The 24,314-nt window shown below is 42.9% G+C and overlaps 1 protein-coding gene across 1 annotated transcript in view; it reads left to right on the plus strand.

Annotated features, from left to right (window-relative positions):
- pde3a (phosphodiesterase 3A, cGMP-inhibited) overlaps window positions 1-22,991 on the plus strand; it is a 183,785-nt gene extending 160,794 nt beyond the window's left edge. Inside the window, exons 11-16 of the mRNA XM_066705599.1 lie at window positions 2,764-2,877; window positions 3,251-3,450; window positions 6,534-6,737; window positions 7,552-7,713; window positions 10,450-10,705; window positions 22,512-22,991. Of these exons, the coding sequence (XP_066561696.1) occupies window positions 2,764-2,877; window positions 3,251-3,450; window positions 6,534-6,737; window positions 7,552-7,713; window positions 10,450-10,705; window positions 22,512-22,810 (1,235 nt within the window). The 3' untranslated portion in view covers window positions 22,811-22,991. The remainder of the gene's footprint in view (window positions 1-2,763; window positions 2,878-3,250; window positions 3,451-6,533; window positions 6,738-7,551; window positions 7,714-10,449; window positions 10,706-22,511) is intronic.
- Window positions 22,992-24,314: the final 1,323 nt, after the last annotated feature.

Below are 24,314 nucleotides of genomic sequence, written 5' to 3' on the forward strand. Positions count from 1 at the left end.
AACAAGGATCATTAAAGCACGTTGAATGTATGTTAAATCAATCGCGATCATGATGAAAAAGGGTTCTTAAATGCTCCCTTGTGTTTACCACGGAGTTCACGGTTCTTAAACGAACCCTTTAACTCACGAACAACCCAAAGGTTCGATAGAACCGCTGAAGAATCTTAAATTTTTACAGTTACAGTTATTAATTTACTGTAGAAGCTTTATTTTCTGTTAACTGTATTAGAAAGATTTTACGTTTAAAAAGTAAAGTAGTCCTGATCCAATGTAAATTACAATGTCTGGTCACGCATACAGAGGTGATTCTAGGGCGGAGTTTTCTCCCGTGAGAGTGGGGGGTGGTTCACATTTGGGGGCCCCCCCTCAGCCCTGGGCCCCAGGCAATTGCCAAGGATGCCTACCCCCTTGCGACGCCCCTGCACGCATAAGTGGGGCAGGCTAATTTGAGAGCAATTCCAAAAGATAGAATAACACTCAATAATAATAATAATAATAATAATAATAATAATAATAATAATATTATTATTATTATTATTATTATTATTATTAATAATAAAAGATGTTGCTGTTTATATAAATTAAATATACTTTTCTTACCATTTTATTGTGTAAATGGGTTAATTTATATATATATATTTTATTTTGCTTGCTTTATAATATATATATATATTGTAAATGGTTTATTTGAAGTAGACAACAAAGGTTAAGGTTCCCAACAGGTTTTGTACAGAACACTACAGACAGGACATGGTTTTAAAGCAGAAAAGTACATTCTGTATAAAACGCATGTACAATTAAGATAAGTTAGAGAGACAATGCAAAAGTCCTTAATAAAATAAAAATCCATCCATTTTCAAAGCCGCTTATCCTGGTCAGGGTGGCGGGGAAGCCGGAGCCGATCCCGGCAGGCATGGCGGATCGGCAGGAACACACCCAGGATGAGACACCAACCCATTGCTGGGCAGTTTAGCTTTGCCGATCAACCTGGCAGATGGTGGGAAGAAGCGGGAGACCCGGGGAAACCTTGCAGACAGACACCGAGCCGAGACCCGAACACAGCACCATCGTGCCGCCCCCAAAATAAAAATACTATTTTATATTAATGTGTTATTTATTATTGTTTCTTAGTTTTTTGGAGTTATTCATATTTGTTAAAGCCGTCTCTCTAATTTTGCATTTCCCAAATTAGCTCATGCTATTAAATCTATTAAATCAGTAAACTGCTCCTTCTGATGGAATTGTTAACGGATGTTTTCTGTTAGCACTTAATAATAATAATAATAAAAATAAAGCACTGTCACACTGCCTTGTAATAATGAAGTACAGTTGTTCATTTAGTAAATCTAGCTACTTTTAACCCCATTCTGTCTCCTACCTAGGCTTTCATTAATTCTAATACATTTTAGGACAGCCCTATAACTCTTAATATGTCAGCACAAAGTGGATAGAGAGCAGAAGATACAACAATATTAATATGATACTTCGCGCTCTGCGCAGTTGGCGCCCGTTTCTCAGATTCTGTTGGCTCTTCTGAGAAGCTGCTCGGCCGACGTGACTTGCTTGCTGTCCAATGGCGTCAGTCAAATATATGTCACAATGTTCCTCCCTTTCCGTAATTGCTTCTGAAAATGCTGCAGCAGCTGCTTTATTTTTCAGCACTTCCAAATCTCACAACCACTGCAAATCTCGCAGCTGCTGTTTTGTTTTTTCAGCACTTCAAATCTCGCAGTAACTGCTTTATTTTTGCAGTTGCACTTCAGGGCTACCGTACATATACCTTCCACTTGTGTGAATTGAATCAAATGCTTTCTCATAGGTAATAAAACCCAGCCATATATACAGCTTATATTCTCTGCATCTTTCTTTTTCTGCATACTTCTCACAGCTTGTGTTATATCCACTTCTAAATCCTGTTTGTCATCTTGGTTGGGTGAAGTCATGGGTGCCTCCAGGGTGTATGAATTATATATATATATATATATATATATATATATATATATATATATATATATATATATATTTATCATGTAATTCTGCAAGAATGTTTGGGTCATGAAAGAGTCTGGCAGAATGCTTAAAGTATTTTTGTGGGCCAAAATATGAACTCCCATAACCAGAGAAACATACACTTAATGGCTGTCTCCACACACCCCAGACTACTTTACATTTTTTTCTTTCACTAGAAAAGACAGCAGAATTTCAAAACTATAACATTTCTCCATCAGGCAATACAAGTTTGAAATGATTACAGGATCAAGAAAGAGCCAATTCCCAAAACATTTGTTTTCTCCAAGAAATGGAAATCAGTCTGGAGTGTGCTTGGCAACTTTTCTTTATTCTGTGATCCCCAGATCTGTATTGTTAAGACAGTGTGTTCTCAATGATCTTCTTGTTATGCACAAGAGAAACCAATAATTTAATTTGCCATTATAAACCATATTTATTTTAGTTTGTGGATTTGTATATTGATAATTAACTAGGCCATTTATAAGAATACTATAACAATTACACAATATACAGAAATTCACTTTCTCACTTAATGTATTATTATTAGTATTGTTGTTGTTATTATTAGTTCTTTCACTTGCGTATTCATGTAGGCTACTAATGGATAACTTTGAGGTAGTTTCTTTGTATTACCACAAGAGGAAGACAAACATATGTTGGTTCAGCCAAAATACTGTCTCAGGAACCTGTGGTACAGTGCCACCTTGTGGCACAGACTGGGATGTCAAAAGTTATTTTGTCTCATACGAACAGATCACAATCGAATCCACGCCACAGATGTGCTGCATGCAGTCTGGTACCTTACAACCCAGCCAATCCCTGACCTCCCCAATCTCATCAATGACCACAGCTCTACTAGTGACTCCGGTATGGCTCTGACAGACTGGAAATGTGCATGTGTATGACACTGAAGATTGAGATGCATATTTGAATGTGTGTTTGCATGCATCCCTGTATTTTATTAAGTATACTATTTCTATATGATTGCCAAATTGCTGTACCTAAAAGGCCCCCTGCTAAACTATAGTACACCATTATTAAACAGAATGGAAAGCATAGCATAGCAAGACGAAATTATGGTAAAGCATGGCGAAATATGATAGACCATGATTCAAACCATAGAAAATTCAAGGCAAGGCAAAGTACATACATGCTAGAACCATGGAAGAAAACATAGGAAAGCATTCAAATTATTCTGCAAATTTAGTCCACTATTTGTCCTGTATTTATTTCGGCACAGACTCTGATAGCGGCATCACCCACAGCCACATGGGCTATGTGATGTCCAAGACCTACGGCTCTATAGAGGAGAGATACGGCTGCCTATCGGGACTCATCCCTGCACTGGAACTCATGGCGCTTTACGTGGCAGCCGCAATGCATGACTACGACCATCCTGGCAGAACCAACGCCTTTCTTGTGGCCACCAGTGCTCCCCAGGTACCACCCACACCCTTCCCACCTGATACAGCTGCATTGCATTAGTAGGTTCCCGATCCAATTTTAGGCCCAAACAACTGCCTGAACCCTACTACTCAGTACCAAAACTTCACCCTAGGTTCATACAGTATTGAATTGATAAAGGCTGATGATATATATTTTCTTATACTTTGCCCAAATAAAGCATTCACTGTTATGTTGGTATCTTATCAATGTAAAACATGAATGCAACTCCATAAATATTGAAATGAAACCTCAGATTATGAGCAATGTGGTACATGTGATTTAGTGATTCAATTGAACGTACAAGTTCTCAGAATATTAGTTACTTATATATCTGTTGGGATTGTAGCAAGATGAGATTGTTTTGTACAATTCAAATGTAAGCAAAACTGATGAGACGAGAGGAACATGGGCAAAAAATAATCAATTTGTTTATAAACAAATTAAAAACATATAGCTGAAATTTCAAAATAACCTGTTCTTTCTTATGTTTGTTTCCAAATAAAAACAAGCAATACTGTGGTCAAAAACCTTACCCTTATGCCATATTGAATATTACAACCAATTAGATAGTCTTTCCTGATTTGTTGATTCAGGCCTTAGGTATTTGAGCATGATAAGGTATTCCAGCAAACAACACCGGAACCAAAATGAAACCCAAATTTAATCAGTAATGTTAATTGTAAAACAATAGCTAAATAACTAAATATAATACAATTGAAAAAACTTAAAAGTAACCATAAGACCATTCTGACTGTGATCTGTACTTTAAACCCTAAACTAAGTTTACAGGGGACCGAATGTGATTTGATCACTAAACTTAATTTTAGTGAATTGTTTAGCTACAGTACTCAAAATAATGTTCTCTTTACAGCGATAGGTTGCGTCCTCTTTTGCCATTTCGCCTGGACCCAAGAACGTAAGCTCTCTGTGTTCATAATAAACATTCAAACTGCGTATTTCAGCTAGCTGGCTTCACTTTATAGTGTTGTTCACCACCGTTTTTCGCTACACATTGTCTCTGTCTTGTGTGTGTTAGTTATTTATAGCTAATCCCGATTCTGTTCCATCCACGCACCGGAGGTCCGGCTATGCTTTCGGTTTCAGTTTCGTTCACAAGAAGAGCATATTAAAAATAGTAGTCGTGTTTATATAGTGCCATAGATATTCCGACTGCTTGTTGTGTTCGTTTTTTGTCCACAGGGGTTTTTCCTCCACAGCAGGAGTGCTAGCAGCAACAGTAACATCCGAGGCCCGGCTGCCTGGCCCGCAAGATAACATAAGAGATCTCGCCCGTGTGAGGTGCTCCTCCGCCGGCTTGCGCCTGCACTACAGCCCGCAGCTGCGGCTGTAGAAGATCTCACTCTCTCAGTTCACTTAGAACGAGCTCTGCTTAGCCTCCTTGTCGGTGTGTGCAAGGCCTCGGTTTTCGATCCCACTACGGCTGGTGGTCTACTACCCTTGGCCCCCTCGGACCCCGAAATCTGCATCACCCAGTGTCCCCAGAAACCCTGGCACACACGGTGTGATTAAGCCTACGGGCCTACACATTGCTTGTATCCAGCACCTGGTGCTCGGCATACACAGTGTTCTGTCCAGCAACAGCAAGGTTGCGTTTGGTTGGGGTTACAGTGCCCCCGTGTACATAAACGTTGCCAGGTGGAGACGCACTTACAGCGGCGAGATCTCTAGGCGCTCCACTTGTCGCGGTGGCGTTTCAGTTGATGTGTGCCCCTGGTGCAAACACTGACCCCCCGCTGCACGTTTCCCTGTTCACGCGCTCGGCGATGAGCTCCTCTTGCCCCCGCCACTGTGCCACTGCGCCTGGAGTGGGGAGGTCCTATGCCCCGTCTGTCTGGGCACCGGCAGCTGGCACGATTTGGCCGTGACTTCCGGGTCCGCCCAGTGGTCCGCCATTCTACCGGGCGATCTCCCACTCCACCGAGTGATGGTAGGGGTTCGGTGGCGCTGGATCTCCACCTCTCCCCGAGCCCCTCCGTCTCTGTCTCCAGACATGCAACTTCGGAGACAGCTGCGCCTCCCGTGCCCGCTTCTCCTCCTGCGTTTGCTGCTGCGCTGGCTGCCATGACCACACCTGCCACTGCAGCTGCTCCCCCTGCGGCAGCTGTGCCCCCCCTGCCTGACGTGCCTGACAGCTCTGGCTGTCACAAGCAAGATGGGTGCCTGTCACGAACAGGACCCATCTCATAGATGAGCCCATATCACTTGGCTTTACTTTTGGCCCCTCCATGGAAGAGATGCTGAAGCGCACTCCCCAGGAGAGGGAACAGTCCCTGCAGCTAGCCAGGGTTTACCCTGTTACACCCTCAGCCCAGCCTCGCAGGCAGCCTTCAGGACCTCGATGTCTCCCGACCTCGTCTCGCCGATCTTCGAACCGGCAGGCAGGTGCCCCCCACGGCAGCCTGACACCAGGCATTATGTCCTGACCCCCGGCAGTCCGGCATGACATGCGTCAGGAGGATGGCTGGCGGACCTCCACCCCCTTCCCCTCCTGCACTTTGGCCCTGTGACATTCCAGCAGTCTCTGGCCCACCCATACACCTCCCAGCAACTCCAAACTATAACAGTTGGCTACTCCCTGTAGTTTCAGGTCCGTCCACCCCCCTTCTGATGCGTTGTGCCACAGAGGCCCCTAGCGGTTGCCTTGGGGCAGGCTCCCTTATCAGCTCACTGCCTCCTCCCTTGCGGTTTTCTTATACAGTAACCCCTCCCCCTTGGGCAGTGCTTCCGACTTGAAAGATAATGATAGGTTGCGAATGCAACCCCAGTTATCTGAAAAAGGAAGCATTGCCCAAGGGTTGCAAGGTTGCGTGGGAGTCCTAGCTCCCAACAAAAGAGGACGAACCTGCACAGACTTCATGTTTTATAGAACAGAAAGTGGGAAGGGACCTGTTCTGAGTGACGTGTGCAGGGGCCAATGGCAGCTTTGATAGAGTGACGTTTTCGATCAGGTTCCTAGGGTAGTGCGCAGAAACCCCTCCCCCTTGGGCAGTGCTTCTGACTTGAAGGATAACTTAAATGTGTGTCTCTGTCTGTGTGTGTGTCTCGTTCCCCCCAAGGCTGTTCTCTATAATGACCGCTCGGTGCTGGAGAACCACCACGCTGCCTCCGCCTGGAACCTCTTCATGTCACGACCCGAGTACAACTTCTTAGTCAACCTGGACCACGTGGAGTTCAAGCGTTTTCGCTTCCTGGTTATCGAGGCCATCCTTGCCACTGACCTGAAGAAGCACTTTGACTTCCTGGCTGAATTCAATGCCAAGGTAATTTATTGACTTGGGTGGGGAAGGAGTAGGGCAACCTGATTTGGGTCATTGCAGTGTTTAATTGACATCCTGGTACAATGCAATGGCCAAGAATTTAAACTACTCATGATCGGGCAAAGATGGTGAAACATTATTAATCTGTCTGTCTCTCTGTTTTGTCTTTCTGTCTATGTTATATTTAAGTGTCTAGTTCAAATAGTGAAACATAGCTGTAACAACTTCACTCTTTGGAAGCAGTCAAAGCCACGCTGGTAACATATCACTTCTGCTGTGCTCAGTTTCCTCCTTGTGAGTCCTGATGCACATTTCTGAGTCTCAGTTTGTGCTGGGGATTGGGAGTGAGGTGCAACAGGGTCACTCAGAGCCAGTATGCCTTTCTTGAAACACAGTAAAAAGCCTGGTTTCTATGTCTGTCTTGATCTTTCAATTGAGCTTAACTGTTCAGGATTTTCAACACCTCTATCAAATCTCTTTAAAGCATTGTTTGTTCTAGGTCAACTAGTTTATTTCCCTTAATCCCTCTGTATTATTCTAACCCAGTATTAATGTGGTTGTTTTCTGGACTGTTTCATGTCCTACTCATTTCTGTGGCCAAACACACTGTAGCGATCCTGCAGATCCCTAAATTAAGTATATTAACAGCTATACATTTTGTACCCCTTAAAATCTATAAATCATACTTTACAATGCATAGGAGTTCTCTGTTGTCCTGTGGGTAATAAGTTAAGAAAATGTTTCTCTCCAGGTAACTGATTGCTCTCTCTGCAGTGTCCAGAAGTGGGTCTATTGAAGACAATTTTTTCCTTTATAGGTAAATGACGAAGTAGGTTCTGGTATTGATTGGTCCAATGAAAATGACCGTCTTCTAGTGTGCCAGATGTGCATCAAGCTGGCCGACATTAATGGCCCAGCAAAGTGCAAAGAACTGCATCTGCGGTGGACGGAGGGCATTGTGAATGAGTTCTACGAGCAGGTCAGTGTTGCCTAACCTTAGATAGCTTTCTGGAGTTGGCAAGAGTATAAAAACTCAATGGAAACAACAACAGCATTATTTACAAAAGAGGGTAAGATAAGAGGCTGCAAAGCAATTTTAAAAGCCTGCTTTATGTAACCTGTTTTTGTCCGCCTTTGTAATTTTAAAGGTGGAAAAAATCTTATTTTTGACAGTCTGTTAAATGTTTGCAACATATTGGATCTTAAGGGTTAAGGAGGTATACAAGAAAAATATCTGCTTTGATGCCAATCTTAATTTTTTCCCTTGATCTGTGCCAAGTATTAGCATAACTATTAAATCTTAAAGTTTAGGTATGTTTCATATAGTCACTTTGAAAGGAGATTATTAAGGTAACTCAAATGAGATTTTACTTTGAGAACAGATTTTTTTTTTTTTTTATTACACTGAGTTTCTGCCTACAAAAAAGGTCATTTAAAATTAAGGGTCTCATTAAGCTGTTTTTCTGACACAGAACTGAACAAGAGCTGTCAAGTATTCATTCATAGTTTTGATTGTAAATAGCAGGGGTCCTAACGGAGCACAGAGAGGTGGGCACTGTGTTTTATCAGAGGGTCTCATTGCAGTCTGACTAGCAGAAAATCCTTTGACGTATCAGAGATCCTGTTAATGATTGAAGTGCAGAGGCAAGAACAACAGTTTGAATTTTGTCCTTTATAGTGATGGGACTTGAAAATAATTAAGAAAAAGTAAAGAAAAAGGAAGGAAAAAAAGGAATGGAAAGAAACAGTATTAATAGTGTCCAGTGAAGAACATTTTCTGGTTAATGGGATGCAGGATCCTTGACAGTTTTTTTAAATACCTCTTTTAGTGGAGTACCCACTCATGGGTCACACATAGAATTGACTATTGCCATGAGTGCATCACACATTCCAAAGCCTTTTTTCCAGCTTAGAAAACACAGTGACGTGCCAGTTCACTGCTTATGCGTAAATGTTACATTCGGTAATGCTTGTTGGCTTAAGAGCATTTATTCAGAAAGGTACTTTTTAGTCATGAGAACACTTTGGTTGAACAATTGATTGAGTTTGCAGGTCTTTTCTTAATACATTTTTTATTTATTTAACATACAACATCGCTGTGGAAGTGGAAGAGTACATACGTCAGTCAGAGGAAGGAACTTGTTAGTCTGCCAAAGCCCCACCAAGACATGTTCAAAGTGCCAACTATATACAGTGGCTCTCAAAATTATTTACCCCCCTTGGACTTTTCCACATTTCATTGTGTTACAACCTGAAATCAGAATGGATTTAATCAGTATTTTCCACTGATCAACACAGAAAATGTCCATAATGTCAAAGTGAAAAATATAATCTGCAAATTGTTCTAAATTTCTCCTCTTCTCCTCACAGTGCAGCTTAGGTCAGTCTGGTAAGGCAGGCAGCAGGTGTGTCTCTCTCTCTCCTCTCCCTCCTGCTCTTTTCTTGTCATTGTCTCCGTATTATTCTCCTTCCTCCATCTTCTTAACTAACTTCTCTTTGTTCCCAATTTATAAGGTTTCACTTTAACCAATCACGTTTTGGCAGCACGACACCATGAGAAGGGTGCATGATACAAATGTGACTTAGAAGTAGGGGTCTTTGGAATTTGGCTAGGAGACAATCAGAGGACAGGTACCCTGGACTTTGTACTTGTGCTCAAGTAATTGGTCTTGCAGGGCCTCCTTGGAATTTAGGAAACTAGATCAAAGGGGAGAAGTCTGTTTCCTGTACCAAACCAGATAGTATAGAATTTCCCATAGAAAAATACATTCTAACAAATAGTATGAAATGAATGAAAATGAAAGCCATTGTTGAAAAAAACTCACATCAAATCTCAGCTAGAGTTTGCCAGAAGGCATGTGGGAGACTCTGAGACCAAGTGGGGGAAGATTCTATGGTCTGATGAGACCAAAATAGAGCTTTTAGGCCTCAATGCTAAGCGCTACATTTGGCGCAAGCCTAAAACTGCACATCATCCTGAGAAAACCATCCCTACCACAAAGCATAGTGGTGGCAGCATCATGCTATGGGGATGCTCTGTGTCAGGGCCTGGAAACCTTATAAAGATAGAGGGCAAAATGGATGCAGCAGAGTACAGAGAAATCCTGGAAGAAATCCTGCTGAAGTCTGCAAGAGACCTGAGAGAAGAGTCATCTTCCAGCACGACAAAGACCCCAAACAGCCAAAGCCACACTGGAGTGGCTGAAAAACAAAAAGGTCAATGTCCTGGAGTGGCCCAGTCAAAGCCCGGACCTCAATCCAGTTGAGAATATGTGGAAAGAGTTGAAAATTGCTGTTCACCAAAGGTCCGCATCCAACTTGATGGAGCTTGACCACATTTGCAAAGAAGAATGGGCAAAAATGTTTGTGTCCAGATGTGCAAAGCTGGTAGAGACTCATGGCTGTAATTGCTGTCAAAGGTGTCTCTACCAAATATTGACAGAAGGGGGTGATTACTGCATTCAAGTATCTGTAATTAATTTAGAACAATTTACAGATTATATTTTTCATTTTGACATTATGGACATTTTCTGTGTTGATCATTGGGAAAAACTCCTGATTAAATCCATTCTGATTTCATGTTGTAACACAATGAAATGCGGAAAATTCCAAGGGGGGTGAATAATTTTGAGACCCATTGTATATAGAGGGATATATATGAAAAGCTTAATGGTGCACCACTTGACTTGTTCTCAATGGTTTCAATGCATTTCAGGGTGATGAGGAGTCCAGTCTGGGCCTGCCCATTAGCCCCTTCATGGACCGCTCAGCCCCCCAGCTGGCCAATCTGCAGGAGTCATTCATCACTCACATTGTGGGACCTCTCTGTAACTCTTACCACTCTGCTGGCCTGATCCCTGGGCGCTGGATCGAGGGTGAAGAAGAGGAGGAAGAGGAAGGCGACATGGATGAGAACGAGGAGGAGGATGACACAACGGAAGAAGATGCCTCTGACAGCTCTGAGGCCTCACGTAAGACAATACATGCTTTACTGCATTTCATTCTTTTCTCCATTCTTTACTGAACCAGTCAGTCAAATCTTTTTTTTTTTTTCTGTAAACTGTACCACTTTCAAACTCTCCGCTAGGGTACATCATAGAAGGGGCACATGAAATAAAATAATTAATAGTAATAATTATTTAATAATAATAATAATAATAATAATAATAATAATAATAATAATAATAATAATAATAATAATAATAATGAAAGTACTATACATGATATTTACAAACCAGAGAAAATTAATGTAGAACAATTTGCAGATTATATTTTTCACTTTGACATTATGGACATTTTCTGTGTTGATCAATGGCAAAAACTTCTGATTAAATCCATTCTGATTTTATGCTGTAACACCATGAAATGTGGAAAAGTCCAAGGGGGGTGAATACTTTTGAGAACCACTGTATATAAACACAGAAAATAATTGAAGGCATTAATCAACCCACTGATACAAAACGACAGACCTAGTTTAAGTTGTAGCGGTTACAAATATGAGTAGAAGAAAAAAATATAAAATAAAAACCAAAGCCACTATTGATGAAAGATGTGTAGTTATCTGTTAGCGAGTGGATTAATGCTGATGTGTTCACTTACATGTGAATAACAGATCAATGCAAATCTTTTATTCAGCGTACACTGATCAGCAGTACTGATTAAATTAAAACTTTGACCCACCGGCTAATAGCAAACTACAAAACTGTAGATAATAGTGGTTACATTTATGATTACAAGAAACTAACATCTCACAAAAACTGAAATACTGAAAACTGGAACCTTTGCAGCACTGCATTCTCCCCAGCCAAATCAGGTGGCTGGTCACTTTCAGACCACTCACCTTCATTTCCCTCAACCCTGGCCTGTTCTGGTGATGGAGGAATGTTGCTACACAAGTACACAACATGCAATGATGATGTGTGCACACCTCTCAGGCATATATTGTAGGGTGCCTCCTGATCCATCTACACACTGGAAGTGCATTTTTTACAGCCCAAATGTCCTCTCTACAATAATACACATCGAACACAGGGCCTAATTATACCTTTCCTCCACCTCTATTGTTGTATGGCGTAGCGGTGTTAGCAGCCATGGGTGAAGTGGATATCCATGGTCTCCTGTAGAAGTCAGGAAAATGATGTATAGTATACTTACACAGCGTTTCCTCCAGGAAGTAGAACATCCCACAGAAGATCAATTTAAGGACTTTGTGATGCATAGGGAAGTCAGTTTAGCTTTATTTTTTCTTAGGTGTGACAACAAATCAAGAGTAGAATGTTTAGTTTGTGTGCAATGATGAATAATTTGTATTCTAGCTTATCCACTATGTCTAAATGAAATTGATAGGTTGTGAATGCAACCCCGGTCATCTGAAAAAGGAAGCACTGCCCAAGGGGGAGGGGTTTCTGCGCACTTCCGTAGGAACCTGATCGAAAACGTCACTCTATCAAAGCTGCCATTGGCCCTTGTGCACGTCACTCAGAACAGGTCCCTTACCACCTCCTGTTCCATAAAACATGACGTCAGTGCAGGTTTGCCCTCTTTTGCCGGGCGCTAAGACTCCCGCACAACCTTGCAACCCTTGGGCAGTGCTTCCTTTTTCAGATAATTCGGGTTGCATTCACAACATATCGTTATCTTTCAAGTCGAAAGCACTGCCCAAAGGGGAGGGGTTACTGTATAACAAAACCGTCACAAGGGAGCAGGCAGCGAGCTGATCAGGGAGCCTGCCCCGAGGCGACTGCTAGGGAGTCTCTGCAACACACTTCCAGACAGGAGCCACAGAGGCCCCTTGGGGCCAACCTGGGCTGTCCAGGAGCAAGGACCGCAGTCACGCTCTACCGGTAACTGTCTGCAATCAGCAATCCTGCAGGAGCGGGACCACAGACCAACTGAATAACACACAGCTGGCTAGTCACAGTCACAGTCACAACGAGTAGCCACAGCTGGACATAACAGTAGGGCAACATTAGGTCTACTGTGCTGACAAATTAACTATATACACAGCGGAACATGAGAGCATGCTCAAGTGCTTACCGCTTAGTACAGCAGCAGTGGTCAGTAGGAATGCTGGAATGTCAGTAGGAATGCTGTGATCTTGTAGAGGGAGCTCTCGCTGACTGAATAATGGCTACTACCGCATCTGACAGACCCCAGGCAATCAAAGGCTTCCGCTCAGGACCCAGGCCCAAAGCTGGAGGCAGACCGGATTGGGGTGCCAAAGTGTGCCCCGCACCTGTGACAACAATTCCGCTCTCACTGGGAGTTGCCAAGGTTCTCTGTTGAGGAGGGTGATCAGGTCTGCAAATCAAAATCTGCGAGGCCAGCGTGGGGCTATCAGCAGAACTGTCACTCATTCTCTCCTGACCTTCTCCAGGACCACCGGGAGAAGGGGGAACGGTGGGAATGCGTAGAGGAGACAGCACGGCCACGCTTGGGCTAGCACTTTGATCCCTAGGGGTGCTGAGCGTTCTTGGATGCGGAACCATAGTGGGCAGTTGGTGGACTTTGCCAAGGCAAAGAGATCCACTTCAACTCTGCCGAACCGGCTCCACTATTGTGGTATCACAAGCGTATAGAGGTGCCATTCCGAAACCAGGGGGCCTCCCCAAGAGAGGAGGTCTGCCGCTGTGTTGGATAGGCCGGGGAGGTGAACTGCTATCATGGAGCGGATCTGTAGCTGTGCCCACAGAAGCAGACAGCGTGCTGGACAGTACAGTCTGCGTGACCGGAGACCTCCTTGCCTGTAGATATAAGCAACCACCGCTGTGTTGTCCATCCAAACCAGCACGTCTGTCCTGTAGGACTGGCAGGAAATTATACAGCCCAAGGAGCACTGTTTGTAACTCCAGGACATTGATATGGAGGACCCATGCGGGCTCCGTACAGCTGCCTCAGACACCAGTTGCTGTGACTCGGCGTGCTTGATCGCGGCGAGGATGCATCTGTAAAGACCCGAACCACCACTGTAGCATCCTCAATCGGAGGAGGCAGAGGGGGAGGGTCTGTGATGTTGCTGCCAGGAGGCCCGGCAGCAGGGGACAACCCGACGCGAGCTCTCAGTCAGAAGAGGGAGAGACACTCGTGTATGGAGGCAACTCTCTTTGGCATCAGCACATATTTGAGGACGTGGGCCCCCTGGAAAAAGTGCGTGGGGCTAGCGACAGGTCGAAGGGAAGAACAGCAAACTCAAACACTCGGCCCTCGTAGGTGAAGCGGAGTAACTTCCTGTGTACCTGTGCAATAGGGATGCGAATGTAAGAGACTTTCAGATCCACCGTAATGAACCAATCGCCGGGCTTGATGACCTGGGACATGGTATGCAGATTGAGCGTGCTGAAGCACAACACCCTGAGGCAGCGGTTCAGATGTCTGAAGTTCAGAAGCGCTTCCTGAATTGCTCCCCTCTCCAGGAGAGCGGCGATTTTGACACAAAGTGCCACACACTGCAACGGGTCCCTTACTCACGTCCACACCACGCCTCAGAAAGGGGGTGGACGGGCCTGAAACTACAGGGAGTAACCAACTGTTATAGTTTGGAGTTGCTGGGAGGTGTATAGGTGGGCCAGAGGCTGTTGGAATATCACAGTGCCGAAGCGCAGGAGAGGAAGGGGGCAGAGGTCCGCCAACCATCCTCCTGGCGCATGTCATGCCGGACCGTCGTGGGTCAGGATGTAAGGCCTGGCGCCGGGCTGCCAAGGGGGGCACCTGCCTGCCGGTTTGAAGATTGGCAGGGGTGTGAGTCTGCTGCCTGGGCTGCTGCCTGGGAGCCGACGTTGGGAGACGTCAAGCTCCTGAAGGCTGCCTGCGAGGCTGGGCTGAGGGTGTAACAGGGTAGACCCTGGCTAGCTGCAGGGACTGTGTCACACAACACCTTGTGTGGTCAGGACACTCTAAGCATGATTAAAGAAAGTTCATACTCCACCACAGTCTTTAGCAAAAATAAATTATGTTTATTTAACTTCAAGAGAGAAAAATAAATAAACAAAGAAAAATAAAAATAAATATTAGGGACAAACTTTTGATAGTAAAACAACCACCCAACCTCCTGCTCCTTCTCCCAGTCTCTAATCTCCCCCTGACTGTTTTTCCCCCAGTTTATATTCCTGAAAACCCGTCCCCTTCTGGTCTATTGCAACACTGAATTCCTAAACCCCCTACTTAATATCCCACCACCATGAACAATCAGTCATTTATAATCCATTTCTCATAATTACTCCTATAAATTCTCCATAACAGAAACTACTGTACAGCTACACCTGGTACATCTAATATGTTAAGTAATTGAGTATTATACACAAAAACACAAGCAATGTATGACTTGTTCCCCCTAATCATAGGGAATGCGATTGCCCAGGTAATTCTGAACTGGCTTTAGATCAAGGCAGAATTTCCACTCGGGCTTACCATCTGGGGTCCTAAAATACTACATAAGAGACATGTACAGGTTAAACGCCCCTAAGAAGCAATGTAAACAGACCACGCAAGTTCCTGACCAGGACACAAAAGATAACACACCAACGGCTGGGGGAAAATGCAAGCTTGATATCCTGAACATGTTCAACCCGTGGGAAAAACACCATGCAATTTCATCCAGTTCTACCACACCGCACACGTTTCCCACCCTGTGTGCACCCACTGCAATAGGTGCCAGCGGCACTTCTCACAACTCCGAAGTACACAACCAGGACCAGAAAAGATGCCGAAGAAAATGAGAAATAGCATATACCATGTGAAGGTATATTTGGAGTTTCTTTGTTTACGTTGTTAGGTGTACTGTTTATGATTATGAGCTGCCTGCAAATAACGTGTGTGTGTACCTATGTGAGAGATCGTTCTATCACACACTGTTCCCTCTCCTGAGGAGTGAGCATCAGCATCTCCTCCATGGAGGGGCCGAAAGTAAAGCCCGGCGATATGGGTGCATCTAAGAGGTCTGGGTCCGGGGCCTTAGCCAGCTGGGCCAGGTAAAGGGCCAGCAGGCTTTCGGTGTTACATAGGCTTCAGCTTCATAGGCCCTCCAGAGTCCACCAGGCCGCACCCTTGCTCTCAGGTTGTCCAGGAGGTCTGGCCGGTGCTCCCTCTTGAACCTGGAGCATGGGGGGTGGGGTCAGAGGGCCAGGGGATCTACAAGCAGTCCATGGCCCTCTGGATCACCGCCCAAAACTCCCGGTCCTGACTTACAGGAGCAGGGGAGTGTTGTTGCTCAATGGAATAGGGGGCGAGACTGGTTCCCCCTTCCATGAGCCCTGCCTCCGACTTCAAGCGTCGCCGTGCGGGCTGATTAATAGGCGGTCCTCCTCCCAGATTACCTGTCTGCTGCCCTTGTCCATAGACAGGGTAGAGAGGCTCCCCTGAGAATCCAGTGGCACATTGGCCAGCGGTGGAGAAACGAGATGTGGGAGGGTAGGGCCTGGGTTGGTGTTTATGCTGCCTGCACAGACAGGAGGGCACAGATGTGGTCCGTCCTGCTATTCAGGGCAAGGATGGCCTCATCTCGCTGTCTGTCTGTGGAGCTGGACCTCCATCGCTGACGGCATGGCGGGGAGGGGGCTAGCAATGACTCAGAAGAGGGACAGGGGGCCTGTAGGCGTCACTCCACCGCTCTTCCCTGTAGCTCATGTGTTTGCGTGGGGGTGCTGGAAGGATGGCTGTCTCCAAAGCTGTGTGTCTGGAGGAGGAGACGGAGGGGCTCGGAGAGAGGCTGAGGTCCAGAGCCACCGAACACCTACCGTCACTCACCGGAGTGGGAAATCACCAGGTGCTGCGGCGATTGCAGTGGCGCCCTGTGAAAGGCTGGGGCATAGGGTGCACCGTAGTGGACCTGGGAATCATAGTCAATTCGCGCCTGCTAGTGGAGCACCTAGCGGGAGCGCCGCTGTAAGTGCGTCTCCACCTGGCAACGTTTATGGACATGAGGGCACTGCAACACCAACCAGATGCAGCCTTCTTGTTGCCGGACAGAACACTGTATTGCAGTAACATTGTTAACATTTATGCATATTACACGTTTTATATTTCATTGGTTGTTGCATATAAAGTTTAGATACTAGGCATTAATACAGTTATATCTGACAAAGGATAATTCGCATTGCTTCATGTAAATTTTGTATAAATGAATGTACCATCGTTTGTCAAGCTGTCGTTCTTATATTCAGTGTCCATCATTTTCATGAAAGTAAAAAACTTGTCAATTGTTGTTTTCGGAGCCATCTTTATTGTTTGGTTTCTGCATAGACCTGCGTTTGCCTCTCTCGTTATTTACCTACTATATGCGTGAATCAGTGGGCGGGGCTAAGCAGGCAGTAATATTGAAGTAGGCGTTGATCTTCTTCTGCGGTGGCGGGGATTAGCCACACTATTACGTAATAAAGTGGCACATTCCAAATCCTGTTGTTTTTGCAGATTGGCTTCAATATAAGCTGTTTTTAGACTAACGAGAAAGTTTTGAGTTCTGAAACTTACAGGGTGTTTTTATAGTACAATGACCTCTTATATGTCAAAAGATCAAGGAAATTTGTATTTCTCAGTTCATGTTCAGTGAATAACCTGAAATGGTGCAAAGGTAAGCGGTAAACTTCCAGAGGTAAAAAAAAAGTCTAATGTACATTTGAAAAAATAATGTACATTTCAGAGATATACACTCACCTAAAGGATTATTAGGAACACCTGTTCAATTTCTCATTAATGCAATTATCTAATCAACCAATCACATGGCAGTTGCTTCAATGCATTTAGGGGTGTGGTCCTGGTCAAGACAATCTCCTGAACTCCAAACTGAATGTCTGAATGGGAAAGAAAGGTGATTAAAGCAATTTTGAGCGTGGCATGGTTGTTGGTGCCGGGGGGGCCGGTCTGAGTATTTCACAATCTGCTCAGTTACTGGGATTTTCACGCACAACCATTTCTAGGGTTTACAAAGAATGGTGTGAAAAGGGAAAAACATCCAGTATGCGGCAGTCCTGTGGGCGAAAATGCCTTGTTGATGCTAGAGGTCAGAGGAGAATGGGCCGACTGATTCAAGCTGATAGAAGAGCAACTTTGACTGAAATAACCACTCGTTACAACCGAGGTATGCAGCAAAGCATTTGTGAAGCCACAACACGTACAACCTTGAGGCGGATGGGCTACAACAGCAGAAGACCCCACCGGGTACCACTCATCTCCACTACAAATAGGAAAAAGAGGCTACAATTTGCACAAGCTCACCAAAATTGGACAGTTGAAGACTGGAAAAATGTTGCCTGGTCTGATGAGTCTCGATTTCTGTTGAGACATTCAGATGGTAGAGTCAGAATTTGGCGTAAACAGAATGAGAACATGGATCCATCATGCCTTGTTACCACTGTGCAGGCTGGTGGTGGTGGTGTAATGGTGTGGGGGATGTTTTCTTGGCACACTTTAGGCCCCTTAGTGCCAATTGGGCATCGTTTAAATGCCACGGCCTACCTGAGCATTGTTTCTGACCATGTCCATCCCTTTATGACCACCATGTACCCATCCTCTGATGGCTACTTCCAGCAGGATAATGCACCATGTCACAAAGGTCGAATCATTTCAAATTGGTTTCTTGAACATGACAATGAGTTCACTGTACTAAACTGGCCCCCACAGTCACCAGATCTCAACCCAATAGAGCATCTTTGGGATGTGGTGGAACGGGAGCTTCGTGCCCTGGATGTGCATCCCACAAATCTCCATCAACTGCAAGATGCTATCCTATCAATATGGGCCAACATTTCTAAAGAATGCTTTCAGCACCTTGTTGAATCAATGCCACGTAGAATTAAGGCAGTTCTGAAGGCGAAAGGGGGTCAAACACAGTATTAGTATGGTGTTCCTAATAATCCTTTAGGTGAGTGTATACTGTGTTACTACACCCTCTTAAACAATATTTGGCAGTCTTACACGCAGCTCCTGTGCATATAAGTTACACTGTATTCCTACAATGTGCACATTGTTTGAAAGTTTATTTTCTTGGCAACCAGTGTGTTTCATTCTCAAACACATCCGATTTACAGTTTCTGTGTTGCCCACTGTCATTCAGAGCCTGGGGGTTAAACACACAGTCTGCCCCGGGGGGCACAAATCACTCCATTTCGATTGGACTTCTTTGCAAATAGGCTTGTTTTGTTCAGAACAACCTAACAATTAATCCAGTATAAATTATTTAAACACTGAGAAGTTCAGACCCAATTATGTAAAATTACGTAAAAGAGTTTTCCATCTTGACATTTTGAGCCCTCTACGGGTGTGTTGCCTCTACCAAAATGTGGATGCTCTTGTTTTGATCAGTAGACTGTCTGGTTCCAGAATATGTCATAATTTTCAATATTTTCTAAGATTTAGTATTCCTACTCAGACCAAGTATTCCCCCACCCTCCATTTCAGAATGCTGAGGGGAGGGGTGTAAATGTGGTGGTGGTATAAAAAACAATTTTCACATCAGAGAATGCTTCACTTCGTTCACTTTGTTAGAAAGCTGAGAGTCTCACCTTTCATGTGATACCAAACACTTGGCAAACAACACAACAGTGAAGAGTACACATGGGATTAAAGAGAAGCACATGGATTTGTTGCACTTTTAAGGGTACCAGAGGAGTTTGTCAATTTAAGGGATTACATTTTGTTAAACAAAACGATTCCATGTTTTTTTTTATCTCCAATTGTTTATTTGTTCTATGCTTTAATTTCAGAGTACATTGAGACATTAAACTGCATAAATTCCTATTAAAACAGGAAAAATTGAGGTGTTCTAAAACGTTAAAATTTCTAGTGTTAAAATTGAACACTGCCCTCCTTTTCTGTTACATGTAAAGCATTATAAACTAATGCCAAATGTTTTACACATGGAAACATTACCCTTATATAGACTACAGCAATAGTCTCCAACCCTGGTCCTGGAGAGCCCCTATCCAACAGATTTTGGAGGTCATCCTTCTATCACCAATTTATAAACACCTGGAAGTATTTTATTCTGAACAATTAAGCAGGTGGTTTGGTAAATTCAGTCATTTAAAATCCATTGGAGCAATCTGAATACTTTCAGCCTCTTGAGGCTAGTATACCCTTAGTTGGGTTGCTTAATTGATTAATAAATCCCATGTGTTCCCAGTATTTATGAATTGGTGATTTAAGGTGACCTATAAGTTGAAGTGGACTGGGGCTCTCCAGGACCAGAGATGGAGACCACTGAGCTATAGGCTGAATATACATAAAGCTGTAGTGAGTACGAGTGAGGTTCCGTACAGACAGATTTTTAAAATATCAAAACATTTCAGAGATTTGCCTTTTTCCAACTCTGAACTACAGTTCCCAGAGTGCGTGTTTAACCCTTCCGCTCTGAAAGTTCTACAATTCAATCATAGATAAGTGATGATGTAATGACCTCGAGGGCAAGGTGGATACATCCAAGTGCAGGCTCTTAGGTAGAAAAGCAGAAAGGCAAACAATCCGAGAGGGGAAATCCAGAAGGCAAAACAGGAACAGTTCAAGGTCGGTCGATCGGGCAAACAGGCTGAACTGGGAGATCCAAAAGAGGTGGTCAAAGACAGGAGAACAGGAGTCAAAACACGGTAGGCTAACAAGGAATAGCACTCAGAAATGATCCAGGAATGAATGCAAGACTTCACGATTAGACTAAGAAACAAAGGGGTTTATATACTGTGTTGAGGAGAATGGGACGACTGGGTAAAGGGTGAAAGACCAATGGGAAGAGGGGAAAGACAGAACAAGTGCACATGGATGGAAGGAATGTAACGTGACTGATTGATCCGGGAACTGAGAGAGAGAAGCACAGGGATTAATACTCGGGAGAGAGAGACCTCTGGTGGTGAGCTGCAGGAATAGCAGGTGAGACCGTGACAGATGATGTGTAAGGTTATAGTGTTTGCCTACGTCAAGCCTTTTTGAACAACTGTTGGTTGTTCATAAATGACTGATGTCTGTAAAGACTTCAACGAACTTGAAGGGAGAGTGTGAGTGAGAGGGCAGAATTTGACATGGCAGTGAAAAGTCATGATTGAGGAGATCAATCAATTAATCAACAGGATGTTTTAGAGATTTTTTTTGAAGAAACAGTGACAGCAGTGACATGCATTGGTCACAGCAGACTGAACATATTCTCAAACCTTCTAATATCACTAGTGTTTAGTTTTTACTGTTTCTTCATAGTTTTATATTTGTACTATATTACCTTGTTATAGTGTTAAAATGTATGTATCGTGTTTTGTTTCCGCAAAGTTAATACTTTAATCAACTAAAACACACAATTTTGTTTTTGAAAAAATAATACTAAACATTCATATTATTTATCGTGTTATTGATTGTTAAGTTATCTTATAGCACACAATTTTGTGTACCTTTTTGCCATAAAACCATGTATTGAACAAAATATTTGGACTGTATATGTTACATAAGGGTCCAGGAATTGAATGTTACACTTCAGATTTTTTTTTGCATTTAGATATTTATTTTAGGACATAACACTTTGTTGTTTACACCTACAGCCCCCCACTGCCACCCCCACCTTTTGGAGTGTCCACTTTATTGAAAGTTCAGATATGGTAACCCTAGCTGGCTCTGGTTATCGCAACTAATTATCAATGGAACAGTAACTTTAGCTAATGGGTTAAATGGGGCTTCTTAATGTACAGTGTTAAAGACGTATTCCAGTGATTTGGGGGGTTGTGTACCCATTCTGTCCAATCAGGAATTTTATTTATTTTTGCATTTTAAGGGGACTCTATTTTGTTCACAAATACCATTACCTCTTGCACTCAACAAATTCTCAGGGATATATCCATATTGAAGCACTATTGGGGGTGAGTTGGGTGGAGAAGTTGTCTATATTGTCTATTGTGTTCATGGCAATAAGGTATCACTGTTGTCTATTGTGTTAATGTCAATTTAAAAATAATTTTGTAACTATGGTGGCAAATATGGTGGTACAATTTTGCTGGATTTTTATTAATTGTCCAGTTTATGCTTGTAATTTGCTTCAATCTTAGCTTACAAACTGAGGTTTTAAAAGACATTTTACAAACAAATCTGCATAGGAGCATAGCAGATGTCGACCCTCTGTAATAATCATGGTCCCCTTATGGCCCGCATTTCTAAAATCCTGGAATTGGCTCTGGTCCTGGCTCTGACAATTCTGCAATCACCTAAAGCTACTCCCAGGAAAGATATTTTCATGAACTCTGTGCATGAACAATAGGCAAAAATGTGTTTGTATGGATGTTGGGCACAACATCTAATTTGTTACACGCTGTGTGCATCTTTATTGCAGTTACTGTAAGCATTCTTTATTTGCCCTGTACACAAAAAGCCATGATGGTGTGTGAATATGTAACACCTATGCAAACCTATGCCAAACAGGCTTTGTTTAGACTTTGGCATAATCGCGAGAGGCTTTTAACCCGAGGAGCTGCAAGAGCATTTGTAGTTGTTTTCTCTAGTATTTCTTTAATTTAATACAGTGAACATGACCACTCCCACTGTATTGTTTGGCTGGATTAAATAAAAATGTATCCACCCACTAATAGCAAACTACAAAACTGTACTATTAAGTGGCTTCCAACAGTACATTAAACCACAAAGGGGTACAGATTTGTACATGGTGATTCACAGGTAGGTCAAGGTTTAGGTTATTCTAAAGCTCCTATATATTGAAGAATTTTCTGTTTGCTGTCGCTCACTACCCTGAAAGAATACATTCAACTGGTGTGTCCTGATTTTCAATTCTTCTGGTCTTTCTCTCCTGTCTTTGCCACATAGAGAAAAGAAGCCCCAAGAAGCGCAGGAAAATCTTCTGCCAGATCACCCAGCACCTGATGGATAACCATGAGATGTGGAAGAAGGTGATTGAGGAGGAGCAGCAGGCAGAGGAAAAGGCCAAGCAGGCCACCAAGGAGCCAGGGCGACTTCCCAACCCCACCGAGCAAATCCTTGCCATCCGGGAGGAGGAGGAGGAAGGAGGGAATAAGGAGGAGAGACCCCAAGGTGAAGAGGAGGAGGAAGAGGCGAGAGAGTCCAAAGAGAAATCTGAAACAGAGGAAGAGGAAGGCTCACAATGACATGGAAATTAAAAGGGATTGAGAAAAAAAAACTAAAATACAAATGCCATTATCCAGAGCCTGAACTTTGAACTTTTCCTGATGTTTTTTTTTTTTTTTTTTTTTTTTCCAGCACATCACTTAGACACAACACTGTAGATGATTTGGGGAAAATGTGCCTATTAAAAACATTATGGGAGAGCAGGGGATACAAAATACAGGGGGGTGGGAGGGTGGGGTAGGGTTAATTCTGGTTTTAGTTTCTTCTTATTTTGTACAATTCAGAATAATAATACGGATATGTTCAGCTACTGGTTTAGTGGACTTAACCTTCCGTTTGAGGAAGCTTTCACGCTGCAAAACAGGATGACACAAGAGACTTTCCAAATAAATGGAGAGAGAGAGAAATGGAGAGGTGGAGAGGTGGAAAAAAGAATGCAGCGCTAAGGGAAAGGAGACTGAAGACCAAGTTAATAAGCAATGTGTGTTTTGGAGACTGGTCTGTTTTCTAAGAAAATTATATATATATATATAAACAACATCATAACAAAATACAACTTTTTATGCAGAAACATGCATACGAACAGTACATTAACTGTTCTTCCAGGGAGCATGACTTTTGATAATGTGGTTGGGAAGAACCTCCTAAGTCCACCATTACACCGTTAAGATATGGATTTATGTAGCTTTTATTTGCATTATGTGCAAAGAGTGGAGAAACTCACACACAGCAGTTTTTAAAAGCTTTATCTGAATTTTGGAAGACAAAACATGTGTATCCTTTTTGTTTTGTTTTGTTTGTTTGCTCCCCCTGACCCACAAATGAAGTCTTTTGCCTGTAGTACACTGTAGGAAACAAGAACAAACACTATAGCCAGCTTCATCACCTCTGTTTTTGCTGTGAACCAAAATCCTATTTGTTTCTCTCACTTTTATACTTTATATTTTTTGCTGAGACATTAGTTTGACAGCAATGTATTGTAAATATGAGGAGGATTTATTTTATTGTATTTCTTATATTCATTTTGTTTGTTTAGTTTTGTTTCCTTGTGTAGATAGTTTTGCCAAAAATAAGGGAATTGTTTATTTGTTGTTATAAATATAATTAGTGATTATTATTATTTTCTTTATTTTTAAAGCCTTATTTATAGCACAGAGTGCAGGACATTTTATACAGTCATAATTTCATTCATACATGTATGAATCAAAATATTTCTTTTAGAACTACATTATTTTACACCACATTTAAGTATAATTCCACAATGCATAAAAACAGACATTTTAATCTAGGCTGCAGTTTGATATAAGAGTCAATCATCAAGTAATTAAATTCAATTGATTGTTATCAGTTTTTAAAAGTGTGTAGGAAAATCAGTTGTTGGTTTCATCTGCAAGGCTTTCAGGGAGGTTATATAAGTCTATCAAATCGGATTCTGGAATTACGGGAAACATACAATTTTTCTCTTCTTAAGTGTGAGTGCTCTAAAATGCTGGCCTTTCAGTTTTGTCTATATTGTTTTTCCAC

The sequence above is a fragment of the Amia ocellicauda genome, chromosome 5 (assembly GCF_036373705.1).
Source record: "Amia ocellicauda isolate fAmiCal2 chromosome 5, fAmiCal2.hap1, whole genome shotgun sequence".
NCBI classification, from domain to species: Eukaryota; Metazoa; Chordata; class Actinopteri; order Amiiformes; family Amiidae; genus Amia; species Amia ocellicauda.